Source organism: Gallus gallus, chromosome Z (genome assembly GCF_016699485.2).
Source record: "Gallus gallus isolate bGalGal1 chromosome Z, bGalGal1.mat.broiler.GRCg7b, whole genome shotgun sequence".
Taxonomy (NCBI): domain Eukaryota; kingdom Metazoa; phylum Chordata; class Aves; order Galliformes; family Phasianidae; genus Gallus; species Gallus gallus.
This window is the reverse complement of record NC_052572.1, coordinates 25,257,100-25,282,168: the sequence shown is the minus strand read 5'-3', so window position 1 is coordinate 25,282,168 and position 25,069 is coordinate 25,257,100. Positions and strand designations below refer to the sequence as shown.

Sequence of the window (25,069 nt, the reverse complement as noted above, 5' to 3'; positions counted from 1 at the left end):
AATAAGTTCTAATTAGCGTGTCAGCCCTACCCCTAGCTAGGGTACAGTGTACCTCCTCACGGCTTGTGGGATGTTGAAACTCTGCTTTGAGGCTCCAGATGTCCTGCTTATGTGGGATCAGCCACCTTCCCTGGACACAGTGCTGGTTTGCTGAAAAGTTTGAAGTAATGACTGAAAGCTCTGCGTTTAGTGCCAGGTATCAGGCGTGCACCCTTCTGCAGGAGTATCCTCTTGGTACCACCTGCCATGTTCTGTCTGAAGGAGAGTGACACAGAGGAAACCCTCCATCACAGGCGGTGTTTGCCGCTGGGACCAGAGCACTGTCACAAGGTCCATCCTGTGCTGCCTGCCCTCGGCTCCTCGCTGTGCCCACCAGCTCTCCAGGGACATGAGGACGGTGCAGGATGCTGACGGCTTTTTAAACCAGGGGAGAACCCACAAGAGGAAGAAGGGAGATGAGGCCTCACTCTGGGAAGGTCTGGCAGGGGGTTGCCGCTTCCTGCAATGATCATCTCAGAGCTTCAAGTGGGAAATACAGGGAGCAAGATGAACAAAGAGAGCAACAGTGTGGAACTAGTGACTGGAATTGGAGAAGAACAGGGCAGGCAAGGAAGAGTATTACAAAGTGCTCATCAAATTCACATGCAAATATTAATGCTGGCACTGTACTTGATTAACTCTTTGCGTGGATGGAGATGTGTAGATCTAAAGCTGTGTTCCTTTATGAATCACCTTAGAGGTATAATCTTAGCTTCTTTTAATCAAACATTAACAATTCGTTTATGTTCTTTGCTGTCTGTCTGTGTTGGTTGTTCTTCAGTCTCTGTGTTGACTATTGATTGTGAGAAAGCAGAGTTTCCCTGAGCTCTTCTAAGTTCTGTTTTCTCCCTGGCAGGAGAAATTCCTGTTTGTAGCTCTAGCAGAGCTACTTTCTTCTATGGATCTCATTTACCTCCCTGCCAGGCAGACAAAGGCGGTCTGCCTTCACCGTACAGTTCCCAATCTACTAAAGCCAGAAGCAGTTGTAAGTGAATGTTAATTGTGATAAGCATCCTATCCACTGCATTGCAGGCCAGAGTTCATTTGTTGCGTATGCTCTCTGTGAAACAGACCACTGTAACCTGCAACATCACGTGAGTGAATGAGACAAGGACTTTGTGCAGCTCTGAAGAATTTGGCTATTATTACTGCATCAAGCTGTGCTAGGCAGTCTGCTTTGGGAGGCAGAGTTCTTTACATCAACGGTCACATTCTGCACATTGGATGTAGCAAAAAATAATTTCCTTAATCAGAAAAGACAACTTTTTTGTCAGCAATTTGAAATGCAGCACGCTTTCATACACCTTCAAACATAAATATTTTAATACTCCGTAAGAAGTTACCTTGGGGAATGAGTTAGAGCAAGAGGCTTGCAGAGAATCAACAGGGAGTCAGATTTTGATCTCAGAAGTTCCTAGTTCCTCAGGTATTGTGGCATGCTGCAGTGGGGAGATGGTTCTGGTGGTTCCAAGGTAACTCCTGGTGTCCTCTCCCTGCACCAGCAGCTGTGGCAACTGCTGACTGAGAGCCAGCAGGCTGATACTTCAAAATTTGGTTATGAAATACTGTCAGTTATTTCCCATAAGGTCCTCACAAGGGCCACAGACAACTTCATTTCCATATTCACTGGTTTAGTGAAGCACAAGGTTATGCTGTGGAACAGGCTCTTAATGCAGGGAAGGAGCTTCTGAAGTGATAACCACCTTCACCCTTGTGCTCATTTTCTGTGGGACACTTAGTGATTATTTGATATCAATGCTTGAAATTCTACAGAAAAAAAAAAGTAGGCAGGAAAATTTATGTTTTACTATCTTAATCCACATCCCTCTGCATTTCCATCTTATCTGAAAAAAAATTCTAGAATACATTTTCAAGTAGCAGATAAATGTTAGTCTATTTATTTCATATCAACTCAATATTGACTGAAGTTGAAGACAAAATACAAAGCAGGTACTTAATGTTCATCATTTAGAACACTTTCCCTTAACACAAATGATGAAGAAGAAGGAACTTTTATTCCTTACGGGTACTTAAATAACAGGATTTTACAAAGGATGTCTTAGAAATAGGTCGAGTTATGATACTTTAAGAAATAGTTTGCATTTTATCAACTCAACAGAAGTGGAAGTTTGACATTTATTTTTACACAGACCATTAAGTCTCAGTATTTCCAATATGCAACTTTACAGTAACTGCATAAACTGTATTTTCGAATTACTTATGCAGTAAGGCTGCTCCAAAAGTAATGCCTCTTATTTTATTATGTCGGTATTTGAAGCGAAGGTGTAGAATTGAATTTTTCCATGCAGAAGAGGTGGCACCTACTGACATTCATCAACACTTGCTGAATGCTTATGGAGACCAAACAATGGATGTGAGCACAGTGAGGCAGCGGGTGGTGCATTTCAGCAGTGATGACAGTGACAGTGGTCACCTCCAGTGGTGCACATTTTTATGAGCACAGTATGCAGGCTCTTGTTTGTCACTGGTGAAAATGCATAGCTCATGGTGGTGACGATGTTAAGAAATAGTGTTTTATAGGTGAGAATTTACTCTGTGATAGTGCTGTTGTTCTCTTTGTCATAGTTTCTGTGGAAACGTTATTTCAGAGCAACCTATGTATTAAGATTTTTTTTTCTAGATTTCCGTTAGGAAACAATCTTCCTCTTTGCTTTCAAACCACAGCAGATTAACAGTATTTAATTTGATTAAATCATATTTTAAAGCGTAATACAATAAAACTTCTAACAACCGTGCATAAAAAAGGGAAGAGTATAAATGCAGCAAAGACTTCACCAACACCTTCAAGATCAGTTACATTTTCTTGTTCCAAAATATTTATTCTGGGTTTCCTTAAATTTAAGATTTCAGCTTTAGGAAAGAAATGGACATCCTGACTGGCTCTCACAAAGAACACAGTTCAGAGGTTAATTCTGACCTCATGTACATCTTGTATGTACCACACAATTCTCATTACAAAGAGAAACTAGGCCACAAATTAATCCATGTTGTTGTTTTCCCTACATTTTCTCCTATTGTATATTCAGTCATCAAAAAATTATTAAGGTTGGAAAAGAACTCTAAGATCCTTTAGTCCAACCATCCACCTGCCACCAATATGGCCCACTAAACCATGTCCCTCAGTACAACATCTACCCTTTCCTTAAACACCTCCATGGATGCTGACTCCACCACCTCCCTGGACAGCCTGTTCCAGTACCTCGCTGCTCTTTCTGGGAAGAAATTTTTCCTCATGTCCAACCCAAATCTCCACTGGTGCAACTTAAGGCTTTTACGTCCATCACTGTTCTACCAGTGTTACCCGGGAGAAGAGACTGACCTCCACCTCACCACAGCCACAGTTAGGTCACTGTAGAGAGCGTAAGGCCTTCTCTTCTCCAGACTAAACAATCTCAGTTCCCTCAGCCACTCCCTGTAAGACTTGTGCTCCAGACCCTTCACCAGCTTTGTTGCCCTTCTCTGGACACGCTCCAGGGCCTTGATGTCTTTCTTGTAGTGAGGGGCCAAAACTGAACACTGAACTCGAGGTGCGGCCTCACCAGGGCTGAGTACAGAGGGACAGTCACCTCTGTGCTCCTGTTGACTGTGCTATTTCTGATAGTAGCCAGGATGTGGTTGGCTATCTTGCCATCTAGGCACACTGGTGCCTTTTATTCAGCCAAGCACTGACCAACACTTAGATCCTTTTCATCCATGCAATTTTCCAGCCATCCTGGCCCAAGCTGGTAGCATTGCATGGAGTTGTTGTGACCAAAGTGAAGAACCTAGCACTTGGGCTTGTTGAATTTCATCCCATTGGCCTCAGCCCATCATTCCAGATCTGTTTGTAGGGTTCCCTGTCCAGATCCTTTCATAGGGTCTTCCTACTCTCAGGCACATTGACACTTCCACTCAGGTTGTTGTCATCTGCAGACTTAGTGAGGGTGCACTCCATTCCCTCATGCAAATCATCAATAAAGATATTAAACAGGATGGTCTCCAACACTGGTCCCTAGGGAATGTGTTGAAATAACCAAGCTAGCATTCTGAATATCTTTTTTCTCTGGCTTAGGCCCGAAGAACCCAGCTGGACGATCCCCAGCCTTCCAGTACTGTGGTTGGGATCACAGTGCTGTAAACAGTATGGCTTCCATTTGTGTATGGAATGAGTTCAAACAGAGAAATTAAACAATACTAGAAATACAGTTAGTAAATTACATGGGTCCACTTGTGTTTTTTGAGCTGCTTCAGGAAAGCAAATTTTAAATTTGGTTTATTACCCATTGACTGAGAAAGAAAGGAGGGACTGAGAGGTGTACTTTTGTGTACAGATGACAGACCTCTAGTGGACACAATTACTAAGTGCTTATGAAACACTGCATGGAGGATGCATACGTACTGTCATAGGGAAAACAAACTTCTGAAGTCTATTTAAAAAGTTCTTTCGTTATATGTGTAAAAATATCATGTGTTCATCACTCAAGTGTAGTTCTGTATAAGTGCGGGGTCTCAGGAAATCATTTAACATTGCCTACTTTTTCAATTATTCAAAACCATAGTGCAGTTCTAGCTCAAGCAGGTACAGCAGGACATGGAAAGTACCATGCATCAGCTTAAGGCAGCTGGACTGCAGTAGGTTCTGGCTTCTTTTCCCACACTGTTGATATCTTCTGCTCAGCCAGTGCAGGGAGGATATTTAGGAGCTATATATTCTGCACTTGGACTTCCTTATACCAGGTAAGTCTATATGAAGAACATTTTGGTCCAGTTGTTTCATGAAAAGAAGAAGGCAGGATATGGAAATAAATCAGCCAGGAATCAAAACTACCACCAACGTAATTAAATTTATTACCTTCTTAAAAATCATACAAAGACAATAGTTAACACAATAATATTAGCCAAAGATCTTGAAAACAATCACATGTGGCATACATTTGGATACTATTAACAGTAAAAACATCTATTTTCTATGGTGACATACATCAGTACCTAAACAATCATCTTCCTGTGAATATGTATCAAGGATATGATCAAGGAGAACACTTGGCACTGTGCCATCCAGTGCACTATGTGAACACTTATAGGGTGAAAACAGGTTTTACTCAGTTTTTCATGCATGACAACAGACCTTTTCTTTCAACGTTATATAAAATACATTTAAGAAAAGGATGACATCACATGTTTCTATGAAAGAGAAAGCATATTTAAAAGCTTAAGTCATGGGTGTCCAACCTGTCAGCTTGTTTGGGCCAAAATGGGTGAATAGGAATTATCTTGGGATGCAAATATGTTAGTTGTTTCAGAAGTAATGTATCCTATTTATTTCCATGGAGAATACAACTGATACATAGAGCACAGTAACACTGTTTGACAGAGCCACTGACATGATGGTGTGGGGCAGGCTGCAGGTTGGACATGCCTGGCTTAAGTAAAACCAGCAAATAGCTGAACTGAGGTAAGCTTACAAAACAAACACCTCTTCTCAGTGATTACAGGGCTAAAACGGAGTCAAAACCTTGAAGAAGAGAACTGACAGCCACAGAAGAACCAGCCGTTATTCCTTGATACTCTGAAGTAGCTTTAATAAATGCGACTCAATAACCTGCTGAACTAAAGTCAAGAAATGATCTGGTTAATTAGGGTTCGAAGTTTTTTCAAGTCTTTAAGGTCTGTACTATTTTTTCTGGCAGATGCTGACAGACAGGAATTATTTCACTCTGAGAAGGGAGTTTACATCCCTTCAGAAAAGAACCCCATAATCAAAAACAACATAAGTGGTTTGAAGGCAGATGGTTTTTGGGGACAATGATCTGTTCTCTGGTTTGAATAGGCATATACCAAGCAAATCTTAAAATGTATAAATGGCTTATTAGAAACTAGGTCTCTCAAGCATTTTGAGGTTGAGCTCTTGAAGGAGCTACATCTAGATACCTCTGAAGTTACTAGCTCCCCCATACGTGTAGGGCTCTGCTTGTAGGACCAACATGTGCAGTTCTGGCTTATTTTAGATTCAGTTCCAGATTCTTTAACAACAGACACTTCACAGCTTTCAAACTGAAGGCAGCATGAGGAAAAAAAAAAAAACAGTGAAGAATCCTATTTTTGCCTCTTTGTCTTCCAGAGCCAAATAACGTACACTGCTTCACTAATCTCAGCATTATTTACGTCTGCCTTCAAGGCAAACCAGAGCTAGTACAACCAAGAAGTTTTGCAAACTGCATCACATGCCAACGAAACAGTGCACTGGGTTGAGTGGTTTGGAAGGGCTGGAGGCACTGTTATTATTGCCCAGTACAACCCACAATCCTTGCACAGGGCTGGGGAGCAGCTCATCTCTCCCTGCCTGGATCATGACTGCAACAGACCTACACATGCCCTTATACGTGCCCACAGATGCAGATCCATGCTAGTGCCATTTTCTCACCAGGGACCTGGCTTTCTGAACCAATAAGGAAAAATACTGATTTTGTACTGATATATTTAGGTGTGTTAAGGCTCTGAGGACAGGGATCTTCTTTCAGCTTTACAACTAATAAAACTCTATAAGGCCATTACAGCAGCTGCATGAACAAGGAGCAGCAAAATCAAAAATCAAAGAATGTACATTTGCAATACCTACCACTCCGATAGCCCAAGGCTACAGCCAAATCCATGGAATTATAGCCAGCATCTGTTTCGATAGTTGGATCAGCACCACTTTCTATGCAAAACATGAAAAGAAAACCAAGTCAGATTTCTGACAGTAAGAACTGATAGCACATCTGTACTGATAATTCATTTTGGATAGGCTGCTTACCAAGAAGAATTTTTACGCATTTCACATGGTTCCCGTGCACTGCGTACAGTAGAGGTGTACCTCCATTCTGCAAAAGCAGTAAAAAGCCTTAAACACTTAGCAATTGAGTGGCCTGGAATTTTAAGTCCTTAGCATACCAGTATAGTTCCATATATCACATATTCATCCTTGGAGGCATTCAAGGCCAGGCTGGATGTGGCTCTGGACAGCCTGGTCTAATGGCTGGCAACCCTGCCCACAGCAGAGAAGTTGAAACTAGATGGTCTTTGAGGTGCCCTTCAACCCAGGCCATTCTGTGATATTGGAACGAGACTTCATGAGTTTTACACAAAAATCAGGTTATTGGTTTTAGTTCTTTATAAATTCCATCTTTGTTCATCTACCAGTGATATTGTAAGCTCACACTTATAATAGGACTCAGCATTAGTTTCACTCTCTTTTTTTACCAGAAAGTCAGAAAGCAGCGCCAACTTTTACGTAATCAAAGGACATCCTATGTAAGGTTGGGAGAACAATTTAAAATCCAAGCCAACGCTGTGCTCTGCTTTGAAGTTCTGACCAAAGCATACACCGATGTAAATTCAAGCTAGGGTCTTACCCAGTCATACTCATTGACATCAACTCCACAGTCGAGCAGCATTTTCACAATATCTGTGTACCCTTTGCTGCAAGCCAGTGAGAGAGCACTTTCTCTCCCTTTCCCCAAAATCTGAGGATCTGCACCCTGAAATAATGGAAAAAAAAAAAAAAGCAAGTTAACCAATTTGTTTGGAAGTGAAATTTTACAGATAACTTTACAAGTTTTAAATATATAGTAGAACTGACAAAACGTAGGGAAAATAAGCTACAAAGGAAATGAAGAAATTTAAAATGAGGTGTGCTCTTTTTCCTTACATTCTGGAGGAGAAATTCCACTACTGCTATCTGCCCATGAGCTGCAGCCCACATCAGAGGGGTAAATCCTTCTTCATCCTTATGATTGATTACATTTTCTGTTCAAAGCAAAATATACAACTTATTAATCCCTTTCACTAGTATATGGTTTGAGCTGGTAGAATCAATGCTTAGGCATATCCATTGTGAATGGACTGAGTTAGGAGCATGTTCTGAAGTCATTCAAATCTTGAAGTCAAAAGTTGGAAGGGACTCTCAATCGCACCAGATTTGGAGATCTCTTTAATGCAGCCTCAGGGAAAAAGTTGAGTGTAGCAGGACATAAATGCACGAGATAAAGAGGGAGGTATTTAACCTTCCCTCAGACTCACCCTGTTCAATACGCGTGGCCAGATACAACATTTCTCCCTGGGCAGCCAGCTGGTGAACTGATAAAGCTGCAGAAATGAAAGCAAGAAGAGGTGATATGCATATCAGTTTTCATTCTGATGTTTGGAGGTGGGCACAGAACATCTGTTGGCTTGAGCTATACAGAGTCCAGACATGACAATGTAGATATATATCACCTTTTCCTCTGAATTGTTACCATAAAATGTGAGAACTTTCCAAATAATTTCATAGGTTTTCATAATTTGTTTATTAACGTAGAAATTATACTAAAGGTAATAGGTGCTTCTTACACTGACTTCTCAGAAGGCAACATGTTACCCTCTCCCAAGTTTTGTCAGCAACCCAAGAGCATGTCAAGAACATTTATTAAATTAAAACAAACTTATTTTGATATTTTACCATTGTGTAATTTACAAATGACATTTATTATGTGAAGAGATCAAAAACTATCTGGAAGCCACAGTGACTCTTATTCTCTACAACATGGGACAGAGCAGACATTACAGAACTATGTACAACATGACATCTACCAGGGAAGAATAAAGTGGTGAGTTGGTTTTTTTTTTATTTTTAATCAGAAGTACCAAGCCATAAAGACAGTAGAACTCTTTAAGGAGTTACAAAAGAGAACCCTCTGATCCCACAGGTATACTGCACAGGTGCATGGTTCTGACAACCACAACCTGGGGCAAATCTGAAAGATGCACAGGAAGAAATATATACAATAAATGATCTCAGAGCTACACAGTAAGTAAATCTTTGTCTCTGCTTTTCAAATCAAGAACTGGACCCTTTTCTGGAAAATACACTTCAGTCATGAATTCAAAGCAGGCTGGAACACTGTGACACTGGACACGGCAAGCATTGAACTTGCAGTTCTCAACATAATTATTAGCTAAAAGGCAGAAGGATACTTACAATTTACAAGCAGAGGTGTTGTAGAAACTTCATTTCCCCTATGTTTGTTAGTTAGGGTAGTTGATTGTTTTATTGGTGAGAAATGCTTAGTAGTTGATGGAGTATAAACATGTCTTACTTGGATACCAGGTGAAGGAGAAGTATGGATGTTGCATTCAGCTACATCAGAGAAAATAGACAATTTTAGTATCAGGAAGATAATTAAATCAAAGCTACAGATTCTGATCAAGTTAGAAAGCACCAATACCATAAGATCTTTTCAAACACACGCTGCATGAGCTATGTAGCATGTACTTTTTCTACTGTGTACTATGTGAGTTGATCAAAGAGCTGTTTTCAATTCTGACATAAAAACAATGCTAGTAGCCCACATGTTAAATATGGCATGTCACCCAGAGACAATTTGCTGTCCAAGTGAGGAAACTTTTTGCCTAGATCTCCAACACATCTGGCATGGATTTATCAGCTATTCCTTGGCATTCAATACTCTTGCTACCACTCTCCAGTGCAAAGAACATGATGCAGCCCTGGTCTTCACCAGGACTTCTTCCACTCCTGTTGGATAAAATTATAACTGCATTACAGATATCTTGTAAATGTTTATCCAGCAGGGATAGAGATATTACAAACCAGCTTACAGAAAATGCAACAGAAGTAGCTGTGAAGCCAATTATTAAAGGGTTAAACTCCATTATTGGCTAAACTGATGGAAAACCACTGTGCAGTAACAATCAGTGACAGGAAACTAATTGACATGCACACAGAATTCACTGTATAGAGAACCCTGTGGTTGTAAATCCAAGTACAAATTTCGTAAGAGAACCAGTAAGAAGAACAGGGTAACAGGATAAACACAAAATTACACTTTGTTTGCAAAACAGCTACAGCCAAAGTTATCAAATTAAATGACCTACCAGGGATTTTTGACCCTGGATCTGCAGGACTACTTCCAAAAGGCTTGCAATTGTTATCTAAGAAGAACTACCCTATTGCTGACAGGTCCAAATCTCTCATACAAGTCTGCAGCTCCACTAAAAAGCACTTAGGGCCTTTAAACACAGATCAGTGAAATCACACATTCACAGAAAATCCTCAGTAGGTCTGTGTTTGTATTTGTTATAGGCAAAGTGTCAAATTCAACATAAAGAAGTGGCAAACTACTCAGAGTCCAAAATACTGAAGCAAACACTGAAAAAACCCACACTTTTTAAGGGTAAATAGAATTCTTAAATTCTTTTTTCCCCATCAATACGCTCTGCCATTAAAGAGCAGAGATTAATTCTCATGAAGCTGGACAGAACTGGTTAGAGATCAGCTGCAGGGAACAATTTACAGAATGGTAGCAGTATTCACTTTCAAACCGAATTAGCAAGATAAACACTACAGTGACTACAGGCTTTGTGCAGCCATATGGCTATGACAAAGTCAACTGTATGACCGATGTTAGTCTGTCATCGTAGTAGTGGAAACATAAAACATGGTCCAGAAAGCCACTGAAGCTGAAATGACCACACAGTGCCTTCACTAAAGTTTTGTAAAGACACACACATTCAACGTGGTATAGCTCATCTTAGACTTTCACGTAAGAGAGCCCGCTACCAGAAATAACCTTGTTTTTAAAATCTGCATCAGCTCTTTATAAATTAAAAGCTTTTTGTGCTCTTACTTTTTCAACTTTTTCGATTAAAAAACCAAACCAACAAACCTAAAAGCACGATAAAAAATCCTGGGTGAAATGAATTATACGGCAATAAGCCATCAAGTGTATTAAAAAAAAAATGCTAGCAGAAAATATCTTAGATGCTATCACTGATTAACACACATACATGACAGAGGCTTTTTAAAAAATGTAGCATGATGACACAGTCTAGACATAACAATTTGTACCATAAAAGTTCAACCTTTAAACAGGACAGATGCCACTTCCAGGTCAGAGTTAACTTGGTCTTGAATATTTTTACTGTCCTCCTCATTCAAAGACTTCACAAACCGCGAGCAGACGTTCATATCAAATCTATTGGGTAAAATGAACTTCATGCCCATGGCCACGCTCTGGGATGGGCCCTCCTCTGTGCTGGAGTCAAGCTGGTGCTCCACCTTGATGTCTGGCATGGGTGGAAGGCTGTAACTAGTGGTACACTCTTCCACAATTAGCTGGGCCCCAGTGTCTAAGTTAGCTGATGATGCCATGGCTTCAGTTGTGTGACACTTTTATGGAAAATGTTTCCTCATGGTTTCCAGCCAAGAGCAGCTCTGGTCAGCCAAGCTCCAAAGAGGTCCAACCTGCAGTCAAACATAGATAAGATACTGGTGAAGTGACACATAAAAATACATTGTGCACGCATCATTTAGGCCTATCACCTTTGCTTTAGGTAGTTAAATCCTTTAGAAATCCCAACGTTACTATAGCCAAAAGCTTTTAACCAAGTGGATGCTCCAGCCTTTCTTCAGTGTGGGTGGTGGGAGCTTCATTTTTGGATATCAGTCTGTTCATAAGAAAAACAAGACAAAACATGCAAAGAACAAAACGCATCCACCCCTACTCACCCTAAGCAAAGAAAGGCGCCGCGAGGTGAATTATCTTCTCAGCATCAGACCTGAAGGAAAACACAAACGACTCTGCCCCTTCACGATCCACCACCCAAGCGAACTGTACAAAAACAAGAGCGCCCCAGCGCACGCCCCAGGAGACGACGGGTCCTTTTTAGCAGGGAAGCAGCCGACGGATGGAGGAAGGCCCTGAGGAAAGCTGCGGCAGGATCCCAGCGAGGCCGTGACCGCGCTCCGCGCTTACCTCCCCGCGATGAGGAGAAAGTGACGTCTTACCGCTCCCAGGGAGTGTAACTCATCACTTCCGCCTCACCGTGAGGGGGGGAGGACGTCACTTCCGCCTCGCAGCCTTGAGATTGGTCAGGTGGCGGCGCCCGCTGATGACGTAGATGTCCGCCGGCGTGCTGTCTGTCCGCGAGGCTGTGCGAGGGTAGCTATGGCGGCGCGGCGTGGCCTGCTCCTTGCGCTCTGAGGCGGCAGGCCGCGTTCCTCCGCAGCACCTCGGCGGTACCCTCAGAGACCTCCGTTCTTCTCCCGGCCCCTCCTTCGGCTCAGCCATGGCGTCCTACAAGCCCGTCGTGATCCCGGCGGTGCCGAAGCTTGGGGAGAAGATCACGCAGGACACGCTGTACTGGCGGGGGTACAAGGTGGGAAGGGCCCCGGGGCCGGGGCAGCGCTGTTCGCCTTCCGTCAGCGCGGGGCTGCAGCTGGCTCCGCGGGCTCCGTGTGCTGGACGGGCCGCGCTCGTGGCGTAGGGAGACTCGGCACCTGCGTTTGCAGCTGGGGCAGTCTGCATCCCAGGCTGGGCCAGCAGCCGTCCTGGCTGTCCTGAAGTATTTCTTACTGCTTCTGTTGGAGTAATCGAAGTATTCTGAGTTAATAGGACTTTTTTTTTTTTTTTTTTTTCCCCCTTTCAGGCAAAGGGTGTAATTAACGGCTCAGTTATAATGCATGAAGAGGGAAAAGAGCATGAAAGTAAAAGCAGCCTGGGGAAAAAGAAACCTAATGGGATGGTGCTTCAGAGATTTTGTTCCAAATAGCGTTTTGAGCTCAGGAGCAGGAAGAGATTTTTCTCTACATTATTGTCATTTTTGATGGTGTTCCTATGTGTATTTAACTGTCTTTATTTTTACTCTTTTAGACACCTGTTCAGATTAAGGAGTTTGGTGCAATAAATAAAATAGACTTCTCTCCAGTTCCTCCATATAACTACGCTGTCACAGCCTCCTCGAGGGTGAGTGGCTGTTGCGAGGTTGTTATGTTGCTGCTTTTAAACTGCAACCCCTTGAGCAAAGATAATGTCTTCTTGTTTTGCTAGGTCCACATCTATGGACGCTATTCTCAGGAACCAATTAAGACATTTTCTCGCTTCAAAGATGCCGCCTATTGTGCCACGTACAGGGATGATGGCAAATTGCTTGTTGCTGGCAGCGAGGAAGGCAGCATTCGCCTCTTTGATATTAGTGGAAGAGCACCCCTGAGGCAATTTGATGGTCATACGAAGTAAGACAGTCTTGCTCTTTGCATGTATAAGTTTATTTTGTGTATTTACATGCGTCTGCTTTGCATGTTGCTAAAAATCTGAGCAGTATTAATCAGGTGCCTGCAACTGTTGCACATATTGCTGAAAAATGGATTTTAAAATTGAGTTATGAATTGCACTGACAGTGTTGTTTTTAATTCTGAGTATGACTGGAGTCAAGATTCTTCTTGAGACAAGACTCAAGAAGAATAAGTACATATTCTAATTCAGGGAGATGACTGTTAATGTGTTGCATAGACACAGTTTCATGCCTGCGTGTGTTGACAGACAAATTTTATTTGTTGCTAGGAGAAACAGTTATAACAAGTGCACTTTTTAAACTTTAAAGAAAAAAAAAAAACACATCTGGGCAGGGAAAAATGTGGAAGAGAAGTTCTGATGTCCCAGATAGAAAACAGTGATAATACTTTGATTTGGCAAATTGCTGCCTTCTCAAGACCTGTGAGTGACTTAATTTTATGGAAAGTAACAATCATCCTTCCTCATAGGAAAGCAACCACAGAGAACTTGAGACTGTATTTCCATTTGAGCTCTCTGCTTTTAGATAAGGTTTTATCTTATGTTGTAACTTTTAGGTTAATCTAACTGTTACAAAATTTACCATACCTGTTTTATGAGTTGAAGTCACTTTCTGTTGTTATATTAGTAATTTCAACAGTGATTTTTAAGGGCCATGAAGTGTCCAACCTTGTCTTACTTAAAGGTCAATATTGTAAATGTGGTCTAAAGGATTAAGCTAGCACATAGACCTCTAAGCAATAAATACAGGATTTACATGTCTCGAACAAGCATCCAGTAGTCCTTTAAAACCTTTCACGTACAGCAGGTGTGATCCAAAATGAAAGATCCTTTCCTGTCTGAAGCTGTAAAACCTAAACTGTTCTTAACTTCTGAAGTGAGGGTCTGTAGCTTCCAATAGCAAATACTTTGTGTTTTCAGGCTTGAGAGAATGCCCTCCGTTAACGAGTTTTTGATGCAGTGTTATGGAAATGACAGAGTATTTTAACTTTGGTTGTTGTGGACTTTGGTTTCTAGAGCTGTTCATGTGGTGGGCTTCCTGTCTGATAAGTACCGAATATTTTCTGGTGGCGATGATTACTCATCGAGTTTGTGGGATATTCCGAGTGCAACAGAAATAGTGTCCTACAGTGAGCACAGTGACTATGTGAGATGTGGCTGTGCAAGTAAACTGAATGGAGATGTCTTTATAACAGGTTTGATTTTCTTTCTTAATATATGCTTCTTTTGGCTAGAACTGAAGAAAAGCGCGGGAAGCTTTTGATATAGTAGCAACTTGTTTATTTTATTTTAAACTTGAAGGATGTGTTTTCCTGCTCAGGGCCTAGTGTGTTCTTTTGCTTGCTTTCCAAGCCAAATAGTGATGTTTGTAGGGAAACTGTAAGTGTTAAACATCTTGCTATACCCTGTTAAGGTTAATGGGATTGTTCTGACTTGCTTTTGGAAGTTTAAGAAAAGCTGTGATTGTGTGTTTTCAGTGGATCTGATGTTTTATGATGTTTCAGAAGAGTGCTAGTTCCACTGTTGTTTGTACACCTTAAAACTTGCAGGCTTGGAAATGAAATGTCTTGTGAGGAGTATTTAAAATCAGTTGCTTTTGTGTTTCTTACCAGCAACTCTGTATTAATTTATGCTGAAGTTGTAAATTAAAGTAGTATGAAAAAATCCAGTTTTTCTGACTTTAGAGGTCACAGGGCACTAGGTTTCAGCAGTTTTTCTGGCATATTAACATCAGTAAACCACTAGAATTTTTAAATATATGGTTTAAAGCTGTTTCCATTGGGCAAGAACGCCTTTAAATTGTAGCAGGTGGCTGTTTTAATTCCTAAAATAAGTTAAATTATGTAGCTGAAACTAGTTACGGTATTGTTTCAGGTTCCTACGATCACACTGTGAAGGTATTTGATGCACGAACAAAGAGCAGTGTCATGACAATAGAACATGGTCATCCTGTGGAGAGTGTCCTTCTCTTCCCTTCTGGAGGTCTTCTAGTGTCTGCAGGTACTTGAATAAAATTAACTGAGTTTTCTGTGTGATCTAGCTTGAGTTCAGTTGGTTCCTTCTTGTGTGGTGTTTTCATTTGGTCATGTATTGATAAATATGGATCAACTGGATTTCTCAGAGATCTTCCATGGGAGTCTGTGTTGATCTTCATGGTGAAGCTAGTGGTCTTCTTGTCTCTGATTTGCTTTTCTTGTAATCAGTCAAAAAATAATAGTATGTTTTTAATGAAGAGGTACAGATGTAATTGGTCCAGTGCTAAAGTGAAGGGATGAACATATTTAAGAAGTGTTTTGGAAAGGTGTGACAGTATCGGTCTCTTAATCACACACAGCAAGGTTTTTATTCTCTTCTTGCTGTTGCGTGAGAAGTCTTATCATCCAGTGGCATATAAATCCTTTTTGTAGAGAGTATGTTGAATCATTCAGTTATGCCTGCAAAATGACCTAAAAAAAAGAAAAGGCAGACATGTAATGTGTCTTGTCTCAGAGGATAGTCAGAATGGACTGGGAGGGTGAATAGGTACAGGAACCTCTGTGCTGCAAAGGTGGCACTGTATCACTGTGTGAAAACTTCAGACAAGCATAAATCTGTGTGTCTGTCCAGCTTTTTTGTGTGCTTCTTTCTTATAGGAGGTCGATATGTCAAAGTTTGGGATGTACTGAAAGGTGGACAATTACTAGTTTCACTTAAAAATCATCATAAAACTGTAACTTGCTTGTGCCTGAACAGCTCTGGACAAAGGCTACTGTCAGGATCCCTGGACAGGTTAGTATGTTTTGTGACTTTTCTGTGATTTAAATCTTTTTTTTTTTTTCCCCCCCTTTGAAAGTAATTCTACATCAGCATGAAGCTGTGTACATTTATTAAGCTTAAACCCTTCTAGCTGTTAGGGATGTAATTTGTTTAAAAACATATATTGTGTCCCCCTTGAAATGAGACTGTCAACAGGAGTGTACCCAAGGTGCAGAGGTGCGTTATGTCCTTCTTTGCAAGGCTGGTTGTTGTTGCTTTTTTAATTTTATTGCAGAGTTCAGATACTCAACCTGTTGTCTCTGACACCTCAGAAATATGAAGTAGTGTGAAATGACAGTGGTCTGTTGGATTGCTTCTCTGCTGCACTCCCTGTTGTACTGCCTAGGTTTCTCAAGCTGTGCAGTCAGGAAGCATGAGGATCACACCAACCATGTAGCTACTGGTCATTCACTGATTGTAACAGCAGAGCTCATACTTGTTTCAGGATCACTGCTGTTTTTTCCCCCAGTTTGTGAATTTTTTCTCATCTTCAATCAAATAGCTAAAGGGCAGCTGGATGCAAAATTAGCCATGGATTTACATCCAGAAATTGTCAATTAATCATCTATTTAAAATTTAAGAACGGTTAGGAGGAAACACTGTCCTACTGTTTTTTAATAAACATTACTGAAGTCGGATTGTGACTACATCTGCCTTCAGTTTCTTTTTCTGTCCTTCATCTTTTTGGCATAAGGATAAAACTTTCTTGTCTTTTCTGGATCTTTTTTGGAGTCTTTCTGTTATTGCAGGAGAGGTAAAAGCTAAGATGCTTGCTGGTAACATGGAAAAAAACTTTGTTTATATGTTTGGTTTTCTTAAATGATCTCTTAAGAGGTGAGAATGTAAACACAGAGTTTTCATCAATAACGCATTAGTAACAATTTTTTTAATAATTACTGCTTTATGTAGGCATGTGAAGATCTACAGTACAACTTCCTACAAAGTAGTCCACAGCTTTAACTATGCAACATCCATCCTCAGTCTTGCATTGTCGGTAAGTGCTTGAGAAATTGTTTTAAGCAAAGTATTTACTGTAAACAGGTAAGTCACTGAAGTGATACTACTTTCATTGCTATTAGATGTTTCACAATAATACTGTGCTTGTGAATTAGGATCAGTGAATATATTTCTTCTGAGTAAGACTGTATGAAAAGGTTTTAAATGTAACAGGTTAATATCCCAGACGTTACTTGATCAGATCTGTACAAGATTTTGTGTTTATCAGAGGCTGCATATAGCACGGAGGATGTATATAGGGAAGTCCTTCTGATTTTTCAGGAGAGTGTTACTCATTGCTTGCTTTTCAGGACCTGTGTATGTCTTCTCTGGGGGTGATAAATTGAAAAAGTAGCTAAAATGTTGTTTGAAGTATCTGGAATAGGATGAACCTGTCGTAGAAGTTGTTGGTGTTAAATTCATCTGAGGAAAAGGAAAATGCCTGGGGTATGAGCATAAACAAATGCATTTGCTGAGGCACATGTATTTTCCTTTTGGAAAAGGAAAACAAAGGTACTTATTTCTCTGAAGTATTTGAGTGTTGATGGATAACAGACCAGTTGGGTAAAATTGTGAAGGTGGGCACCATTTGCTAGATCAGCCTTGTCATGATGTAGCCTCTGAAAGCTATGTAAGAGGGACAGTGACTGCCTTTGCTGCTTTAATGTCCTGCTTTTCTGGAACAGAGGGGAAATGGGTTGTGGAGGTCAAGAAATCTTCCTTCCTGTATTTCCCACCTTGTTCTTCCTCAGAGAACTGCAGTTAGTTGGGTTTTGAATGCAATGGGGTGTATTTTACCAGAACCACAAAATCTGTATGCTTTGAACTTGTGCTGCAGCTGCAAAATACATGCAGTTCTTGTGGTTTGGCATTTGTGTGGCCGTGTATGAATATTTTGAGACATAGTTTTTTCTTTCTGGTTGACACCTGAAAATCACATGATCAAATGAGAACATAGAACTGATTCTGCTGGGTCAAACCAAAGATTGGTCTGTCGCGGGTTCTGCTTTCAACTGCAGCCATTAGCAGATACTTATGTAAAACTGAAAGCAAGAAAAGTGTGCATGATAAATCTCCCAATGTTCTCCCGAACTCCATGGTTATTTTTAGATGAAAAAATGGCTGACTAGAATGCAGCTTCTGTGTAACTCAAATAATTTCTCTTACATAAACTTATTCAGTCTCCTATTGTACAAAGTTTTAACCTTCACTAAATTCCTCACTAAGGAGTAGAATTACGCCTTAAATCAGTCCAACTTCTTATTTTCCTTAGGGTTTTTTTGATTCTTCTATTCTAAATCTGCTGCTGCTATCTGAGAATATGATATGCATAGGATTTAAGATTTGGGCATGCCATGGATTTATTTAGTGCCATATTAACCTCCTTATTTTTTTACTTCTGATGTAGTAATTTCCAATTTCTTATTTACTTATCACAGCTGTTGAGCATTCAGCTGAACACGTTTAATGTTTTTGTACAGCTATATATTAGTACTAAAGGGCCAGAACCCACTGTTTTACATGTAAAATTAGAGTTTTTCTCTAGTGCATTATTTAAAGTTACAACCTTTATTATCAGTAAATGAAACCTTTGTTGCGTAGGTAGAACATGCACCAATGACTGATATTTTGAACAATTTTTACTTGTTTCTGGAAATTCTGCTGCTTTACAATAGCTTTCTCACAGGTATTGTTCATGTGTTCGTGTATACTCTGTAATAGCCAAGGCCAGTTGTATGCCCTTTGAGATAAACTGTTAGAGATGATGCTTGAAGTCTAAGTGAGAAGGATATTAAAAAAAAAAAAGTACAAGCCTTGCTTAACTAGTCAGTTTCTATCTCTATAGGTGTTTATTAGAGGCTTATTAAATTTATAACGTTGCTTAGGGTTATAGCTTTGAGGCAGATCCTGTTACAAATAGGGAGTTCGAACGTAGGATCTCATAGAGGTACTTTCCAACTTAAATAATCATAGGATATTGTGACTAGAGCTTTATTGTCAAGCATAAAAATTGAAACATCTACATGATAATATGTGGGAATACAAAAAATGACTATTCAGGGCAGAAGCTGCCAAGCAAGATAAACAAGACAAGGCTAATGTAGGTATAAAAGCCTGTAGGTGCGGATAATAAAGGATTTACTATGCAACTGCAGTGGAGTCTGTGACCTCATTGCCACAATAATAAGACATGTATCAGAGGACAAAACACCAGGTTCCTAACTCTGTGATTTTTACGTTTTAGCCTGAAGATGAAACTATAATTGTAGGCATGACCAATGGGGTGCTAAATGTTAAACACAGAAAACCTGAAGAAAGCAAAGAAAAGTCTCAAAAGAAGAGACAGCCAGCGTATAGAACCTATGTGAAAGGAAGAAATTACATGCCAAAACAGGTAGGACATAGTGAGCAAATGTTTACTGAAGCAATCAAGATTTCTCGATTTGTGTTGAGTTGAAGAGAGGGGAGATACAAAGACGTTTAAGCTTGACTGTAGTAACATGTTTGTGTTATGCTATCTAATTGTGTAGGCCTACGTGTATTGCTTAGAACTTGTCTTTCAATTCCAGGAGGATTTCTTTGTCAGTAAGCCTGGAAGATGTATTATGAGGAAGTATGACAAGCTGCTGAAGAGCTTTCAGTCATCCAAGGCCCTTGATGCTGTACTGGAGGTAAGGCGTTGTTTTTGTCTCAGCAAATGCTGTCATCTAAAGGAGTTTTTTCTGTATCTCAGATGAACTTCAGTGTATGACTAGAATGGAGTCAAATCTGCGTGGGTTCCTTGTATGTTTTTTGTTCATTTTGCTTTTGTGCAAATTGATACCAACCCCTGTTTGCTTCTATGAAGAAGCTGCTTTGGTACTAAACTCTTCTTCTGTGTGTCCAGCCACACATTAGGCTTTATACTCCTGAAGTTACGGTTGCAGTTATGCAGGAACTAAATCGCAGAGGAACACTAAGGAGTGCGCTTGCAGGCCGAGATGAGAAGCAAATTAGTCTCCTCCTTACCTTTGTGACAAGGTATTGTTTTGCCTTAAGTTCTGTCTGACAACCCGAGACTTGTATTTCTTAATGGCATTTGCCATAGAGGCCATAGTGGATATCATGGTTGGAACTCTAGTTGCAATCTCACTTACCTTCTGCTTCCTAAAGTGAAGGTCTGGAATTTCAGTTGTAGCACTGAAATAGTTTGTATTAGCACAAAATGATTTTGCTGATACTATGAAAGCCACAGAGAGATTATCTTGCCCCTTTGACAGACATTTTATCCATAGTCCCTTATTTTCTGTTTCCTCAATGCAACTCATGTCTTCATCTACCTGAGACATTTGCCAGTCCTCCAAGCCCCTCTGCCCCTGTGAAAATTCAAGTTTACATGCCATATGTAACTGTTTTGTCTCGTATCCCTGAATGCTCTTCTGTGAGTTCTCACTGAGAGGAAAGAATGTGTCTGCATGCCAGCATGATAAAGCTGCTTGTAATTTGCATTTTACAAAAACAGTAAAATGTGGTTGTGTTCTAATTTTACAGGCGTGTAATTGAACCTAGGTTTACTCCAGTACTGATAACTGTTGCAGATATGATCACTGGTAAGTACAACACAAAAAAGATTATCAGAGCACAGCAGCCAGCTTGAATATGAGATGAAAAGTGTTACGCTTTTAAGAAACTGAACTTTTATAAGCTTGTGTATAGGTATAAACTCAGTGGCGAGAGAATGGTCCAAAAATAAATTTTGCTAGGTAACTTTGACCACAATGTGTATCTAATTTGCACTGTATGGGAAGCTTCTCATAGTCTCCAAATTTTTTTGATTCTTCACGTTTCTACACTTGCACAGTACCAGTGACTTCAGTTTCTCCAGTGAATTGAATTAGCATTTGAGATAGTAAAAACTTCTTTTTTTGTTAGTTTGTACTTGATGTGAGTATGCATCAATAATTTATGCTGTTTTCAGAACACCAGCAAAGTTGTCTTATTTGTACACAATCTTGGGCTAGCACCAGATTCCTTAAATGTATGTTTAAGTAGCCAGTACAGTTTTCATGTTTTTAGTATTTAGGACCTTTATATCTACTCTTTTCTTTACAGACATTTATCAGCCTGTGGTTGGACAGTCAGCGCTTGTTGATAAACAGTTCTTGAGGCTTCAGGAAGCCATAGGAAGAGAAATTGACTATCAAGAGGAACTGTTAGAAGTTTTAGGAATGATGGATGCGCTATTTGCTACTTTGACTGAAAAAAGAGCTACTTACCTGGAAGAGAACAAAAGTAATGGCCTTACAAAGACTCTGGACCAGGATATAAGTATCTGAATGACATCTGACAAATAAACTTTGTGGACTGTCTGCAGAAGTTCTTCCTTCCTGGACGTAATTTTGGAGAGGCTGAGATATTTAAGATAGGAAGAAGAACTTGTTCAAGATTTTCCATGTAATATTTTTTGAACAATAAGATTTTAAAGTTTCATTCCAAAGCTACTTAACTTTTAAAGCATGCTTTGTGCATCCAGTACTAAATCACTGTTCATTTAAAAGAGCTGGTCAACGATTTTTACTTCTTATTCACCAGAAAATAATTCAGGTTTGTGTAATTTGAACATGTAATCATTCTTATTTAAGATTAATCTCCCATCTCAGGTACTTGGAGACCAAGGAATAAAAACCAAGTGTGTATTTGATAATACTTGACTGTGTTGTGTTTTTTCTCACGGCTTCAACTCCACATCAAACTTCCAGAAATTCATACAAAACAAACAAAGAAACAAGCAAACAAAAGAGTACATGTAGTCTTTTTGTGTTTTCTTAGTGTAATAGAAGAAATGGGCATTCTTGAATTTTAAATTTCAAAAAGAACCTTGTATCTAAAGGAACACAAATGCAAAACAAATTTATGTAGTGAGTAAATAGAACACCAGTGAGGAAATATCACTTATATAAAAACCAAGAGACATTATTTCTATAATTTCCATTGTACATTAAGAATCTAATGTTTTTCATAGAACAGAATCATTTTAGGTTAGAAAGGACCCATAAGATCACAAAGTCCAACCATCAACCTCGTCACATAAATAAGTTCACCAGTAAACCATGTCACTAAGCACTGCACGTACACAAATCCTGTATACCCCCTCTGGATGCTGGGGTGACTCTGTATTTTTTTTAACTCCAAACACTGTTGAGGTAAAACGGTGTACTGTGGAAAGAAGGATGTAACAAAAACCACTCAACGCATGTTGAGTGATGTGTCCACTCATAATATGTTTTCGTATTTTTCCAGGGGGTTGAAACTTACTTGAGATTCAATATGAATTTCCTTCAAAAGGACTTTGGTCATGTCTGACAGCAAAAGGTGGTTAGTGGTATAACTTGGTATGATTTTAAGTAGAAGATTGTTCCATCCTTGACCAACACATATTCCTGGCTACTGGGATTTGCTGGTTATATTTTGAAGACATAAGATGATAATAGGTAGTAGTGAAGAGTCTGTCCATTCAAACATTAAGCATGTTTTTTCTCAGCATTTACTTCACTTTTTTTTTTTAATACTGAAGAGAAAATGAAGGTTTTAGAGTGGAAAGCTCTTTCTTGAGCTGCCTCATTCCAGAGCTGTTCAGTAGTAGTTGTTGGAGGTGATGTTTGTATTTGCAGCCTGGTGTTCTGTGACTTGAGGACCATGGACAGCCCTTGAGACTCAGACTTTTTATGGATTATTTTTTGTATCTGAAGGATGCAACCATACTGCCTTGAAGTTTCATGTGTATGGGAAGAAGTTACATTAAGTCAGCAGATCAGTTTGATTTTTTAGTAGTTTGTTTTATTGTGTGGTTTGCAATTGTGTGGGTTGCAACTGAGGTGCCATCTACACAAATAGAAATCTGCTCAAAAGGTGAAAAAAAAGTGCTATTTAAGATCTTAATTTCTAAGAATGCTACTAAAATGAATTTTTTTTACTTTTTTTTTTTTTGTTACCTATGCCGTTAAGTTGCAGAGGAGCAAAAATAAAGCGTTATTAACACTAACAATGAAACTGTTCTTACAGTATTACTTTATGATGTTAAGGTAAAACTTCAAAGAAGACAATAGAGAAAAGTTCTTACAGGTGCCTTTTTTTTTTGCAGTGGTTTCTGTTAGCAAATGTTTAACAAAATGCATTGATGGTGCACCAAGCAGGAATATTTTTGTTCTAAATGTGAACCCGAGGTTTTGCAATGTAATTACTTCTCCAGCAGTGCATTATCTAATAACCCAGAATCTAACATTTTGAAGCATTAAGATTAAATGTCATTAACTGAAATGTTTGAAATAACTAACTGTTCCTTGAGTTGGAGTGGGTTTTACATTAGGTTTCCTGTTCGGGAAAGCAGTTCTGCCTATATGGAAAAGTGGGTATTTCTTGAAGACGGCATTTTGCTAGACTTCTAGGTCATCTGAGAATTGATTTGGCTTTGAAATACAGTTAACATATTTTTTTTTCCCCAGAGCAGCAAATTTTAGACAGGTAGTATCTCTTCTTTTAAGTCCTGACATCTGGTTATTTGAAAAGGGAAGGCAGGAAACATGATGACTTTCCCTTCCACCTCATGTGGGCAATTGGCAGAAAAACAATGCTTCTCTAATCCAGTGCAACCAGAAATAGACTGGTTTTCAAAAAGAAGAGTAAATTTTGCACCTTCCTGTCTTTTTTTTTCAACTGAATTATGGGGGAAAAAAGGAGAATGAGCTGGTTAGTTGGTTGTTCTTACCAAGACTTAACTCTGAGATCAGGAAAGCTACTGATGTCTCTTCCCTACATACCTGTGCTAAGCAGTGACACTTGGAATAAATTCCTGGGTTATTTAAGTATTCAGCCTTTCTGAGGGTTAAAACCTTTCTTTTTCAACAGATGTGCTGCAAAGTCCATGCTGCTAGTTTACTAAATTGAATTACTCATATTGCTCAAATCTGAATAATCATGAGGATAGACATTGGTTGCTCTGAAAGTAACGCCTCCTATTTATTTCCATGGAAACCACAAAAGCTACAAGGAGCACAATAACACTATTTGATAGATCAAATTCTCAGCTACGAAACACTAGTTTTCAAAAGTCACCACTATTAGCTATACATTTTTACCAGCCATGAACAAGAGCTTGCATGCTGCACTCACAAAAATCTGCACCTGTGGAGGGAACCACTGTCACTGTTATCACTGCTGCAAAGCAACACTGTTTTGCCAATGGACAGGGTCAGTACAGGGGGACACACACCAAGTAAAAGATGTGAGCTCATCTTTACTTATGTTTAAAGCAATGAGATAATAACAATAAAACAGAACAGAGTAAGGCACCTAGCCATGTAAGATTAATTGATAGAGACAAGTCTGTGCTTGAAGCTGCAAATGAAAACCCTCCTTGCCTTGGGTGAGGACACGGAAACAAATCAAAGGATCTTATTTTAAAATACCTGGCTTTGTGGCTGGTGCTGTCACCATAACTTTGATTTTTTTTACAATCAATTAGCCTACATGGTACCAGGTTTGTGGGCATGGCACTGGGCTTCACCTTTTTCAAAGGGGGAGAAGGGTCCTTGGGGAAAACGTAGTGGGGCTCATTGTGAGGGCTGTAAACCAGGTGTGAGGGGGGTGGGGAGGACAGTGAGCTGAGACAATGCAAATCGGACCACGTGCTTAAAACTGTAAGCAGGATTGCACACCTAAAATCTGAGGTTTTGGGGTAGAATAGCTTTTTCTACACCATCTGATCATTTAACCTTCTGCTAGACATTTTCCTTTTAGATTAGCAACCTCATGCATTTGCTAACACAGAACAAGGCTGGACTATGTCAGGAAAATTTCTGAGCAGACTACAGGCTAAAATTTTGAGCAGCACGAGGACAAACTCACCTCTCTGTGGTTGCCAAAACTGTTCCTTGGCCTTGTTCTGTGGAGGCGACCCCCTTGTACTGCAGAAGTCTATCTGGATAGCAAATTTCTCACTGCTACTGCCAGCAAAGCGAAATCATTAGTCTCCAGGCTGCTTCATGTCTCTGCATCTGAACACAAAAAGCTTTCAATGGCTCTAACAGTTCTTGTGTAACGCAAACAGATCTTGCCAAATTCTTGATTTAGATTTACATGCATACTTGAAC

The 25,069-nt window shown here is 39.8% G+C and overlaps 2 protein-coding genes across 6 annotated transcripts; one reads left to right on the top strand and one right to left on the bottom strand.

The window, feature by feature from the left end:
- Positions 1-4,864: 4,864 nt before the first annotated feature.
- Positions 4,865-11,896, bottom strand: ANKRA2 (ankyrin repeat family A member 2). 5 transcript variants are annotated; one of them, XM_040655484.2, is made up of 10 exons: positions 11,832-11,896; positions 11,585-11,634; positions 10,939-11,320; positions 9,038-9,196; positions 8,101-8,166; positions 7,730-7,827; positions 7,434-7,559; positions 6,836-6,902; positions 6,659-6,739; positions 4,865-5,649 (listed from the first exon to the last, which is right to left on the bottom strand). In XM_040655484.2, the coding sequence occupies exons 3-10, from the start codon at positions 11,225-11,227 to the stop codon at positions 5,594-5,596; spliced, it is 942 nt and encodes a 313-aa protein (XP_040511418.1). In that variant the 5' UTR covers positions 11,228-11,320; positions 11,585-11,634; positions 11,832-11,896; the 3' UTR covers positions 4,865-5,593. The 5 variants fall into 5 exon arrangements, with proteins under 5 accessions (XP_040511418.1, NP_001006565.1, XP_046761252.1 ...); NM_001006565.2 differs by having other exon boundaries at positions 11,864-11,896; XM_046905296.1 differs by having other exon boundaries at positions 11,585-11,896.
- A 97-nt stretch (positions 11,897-11,993) lies between these two features.
- UTP15 (UTP15, small subunit processome component) lies at positions 11,994-21,626 on the top strand. The gene is made up of 12 exons (NM_001012606.2): positions 11,994-12,234; positions 12,729-12,821; positions 12,906-13,090; positions 14,166-14,344; positions 15,024-15,149; positions 15,782-15,917; positions 16,854-16,938; positions 19,186-19,335; positions 19,511-19,612; positions 19,828-19,961; positions 20,472-20,530; positions 21,033-21,626. The coding sequence occupies exons 1-12, from the start codon at positions 12,145-12,147 to the stop codon at positions 21,254-21,256; spliced, it is 1,563 nt and encodes a 520-aa protein (NP_001012624.1). The 5' UTR covers positions 11,994-12,144; the 3' UTR covers positions 21,257-21,626.
- The last annotated feature ends 3,443 nt before the right edge of the window (positions 21,627-25,069 follow it).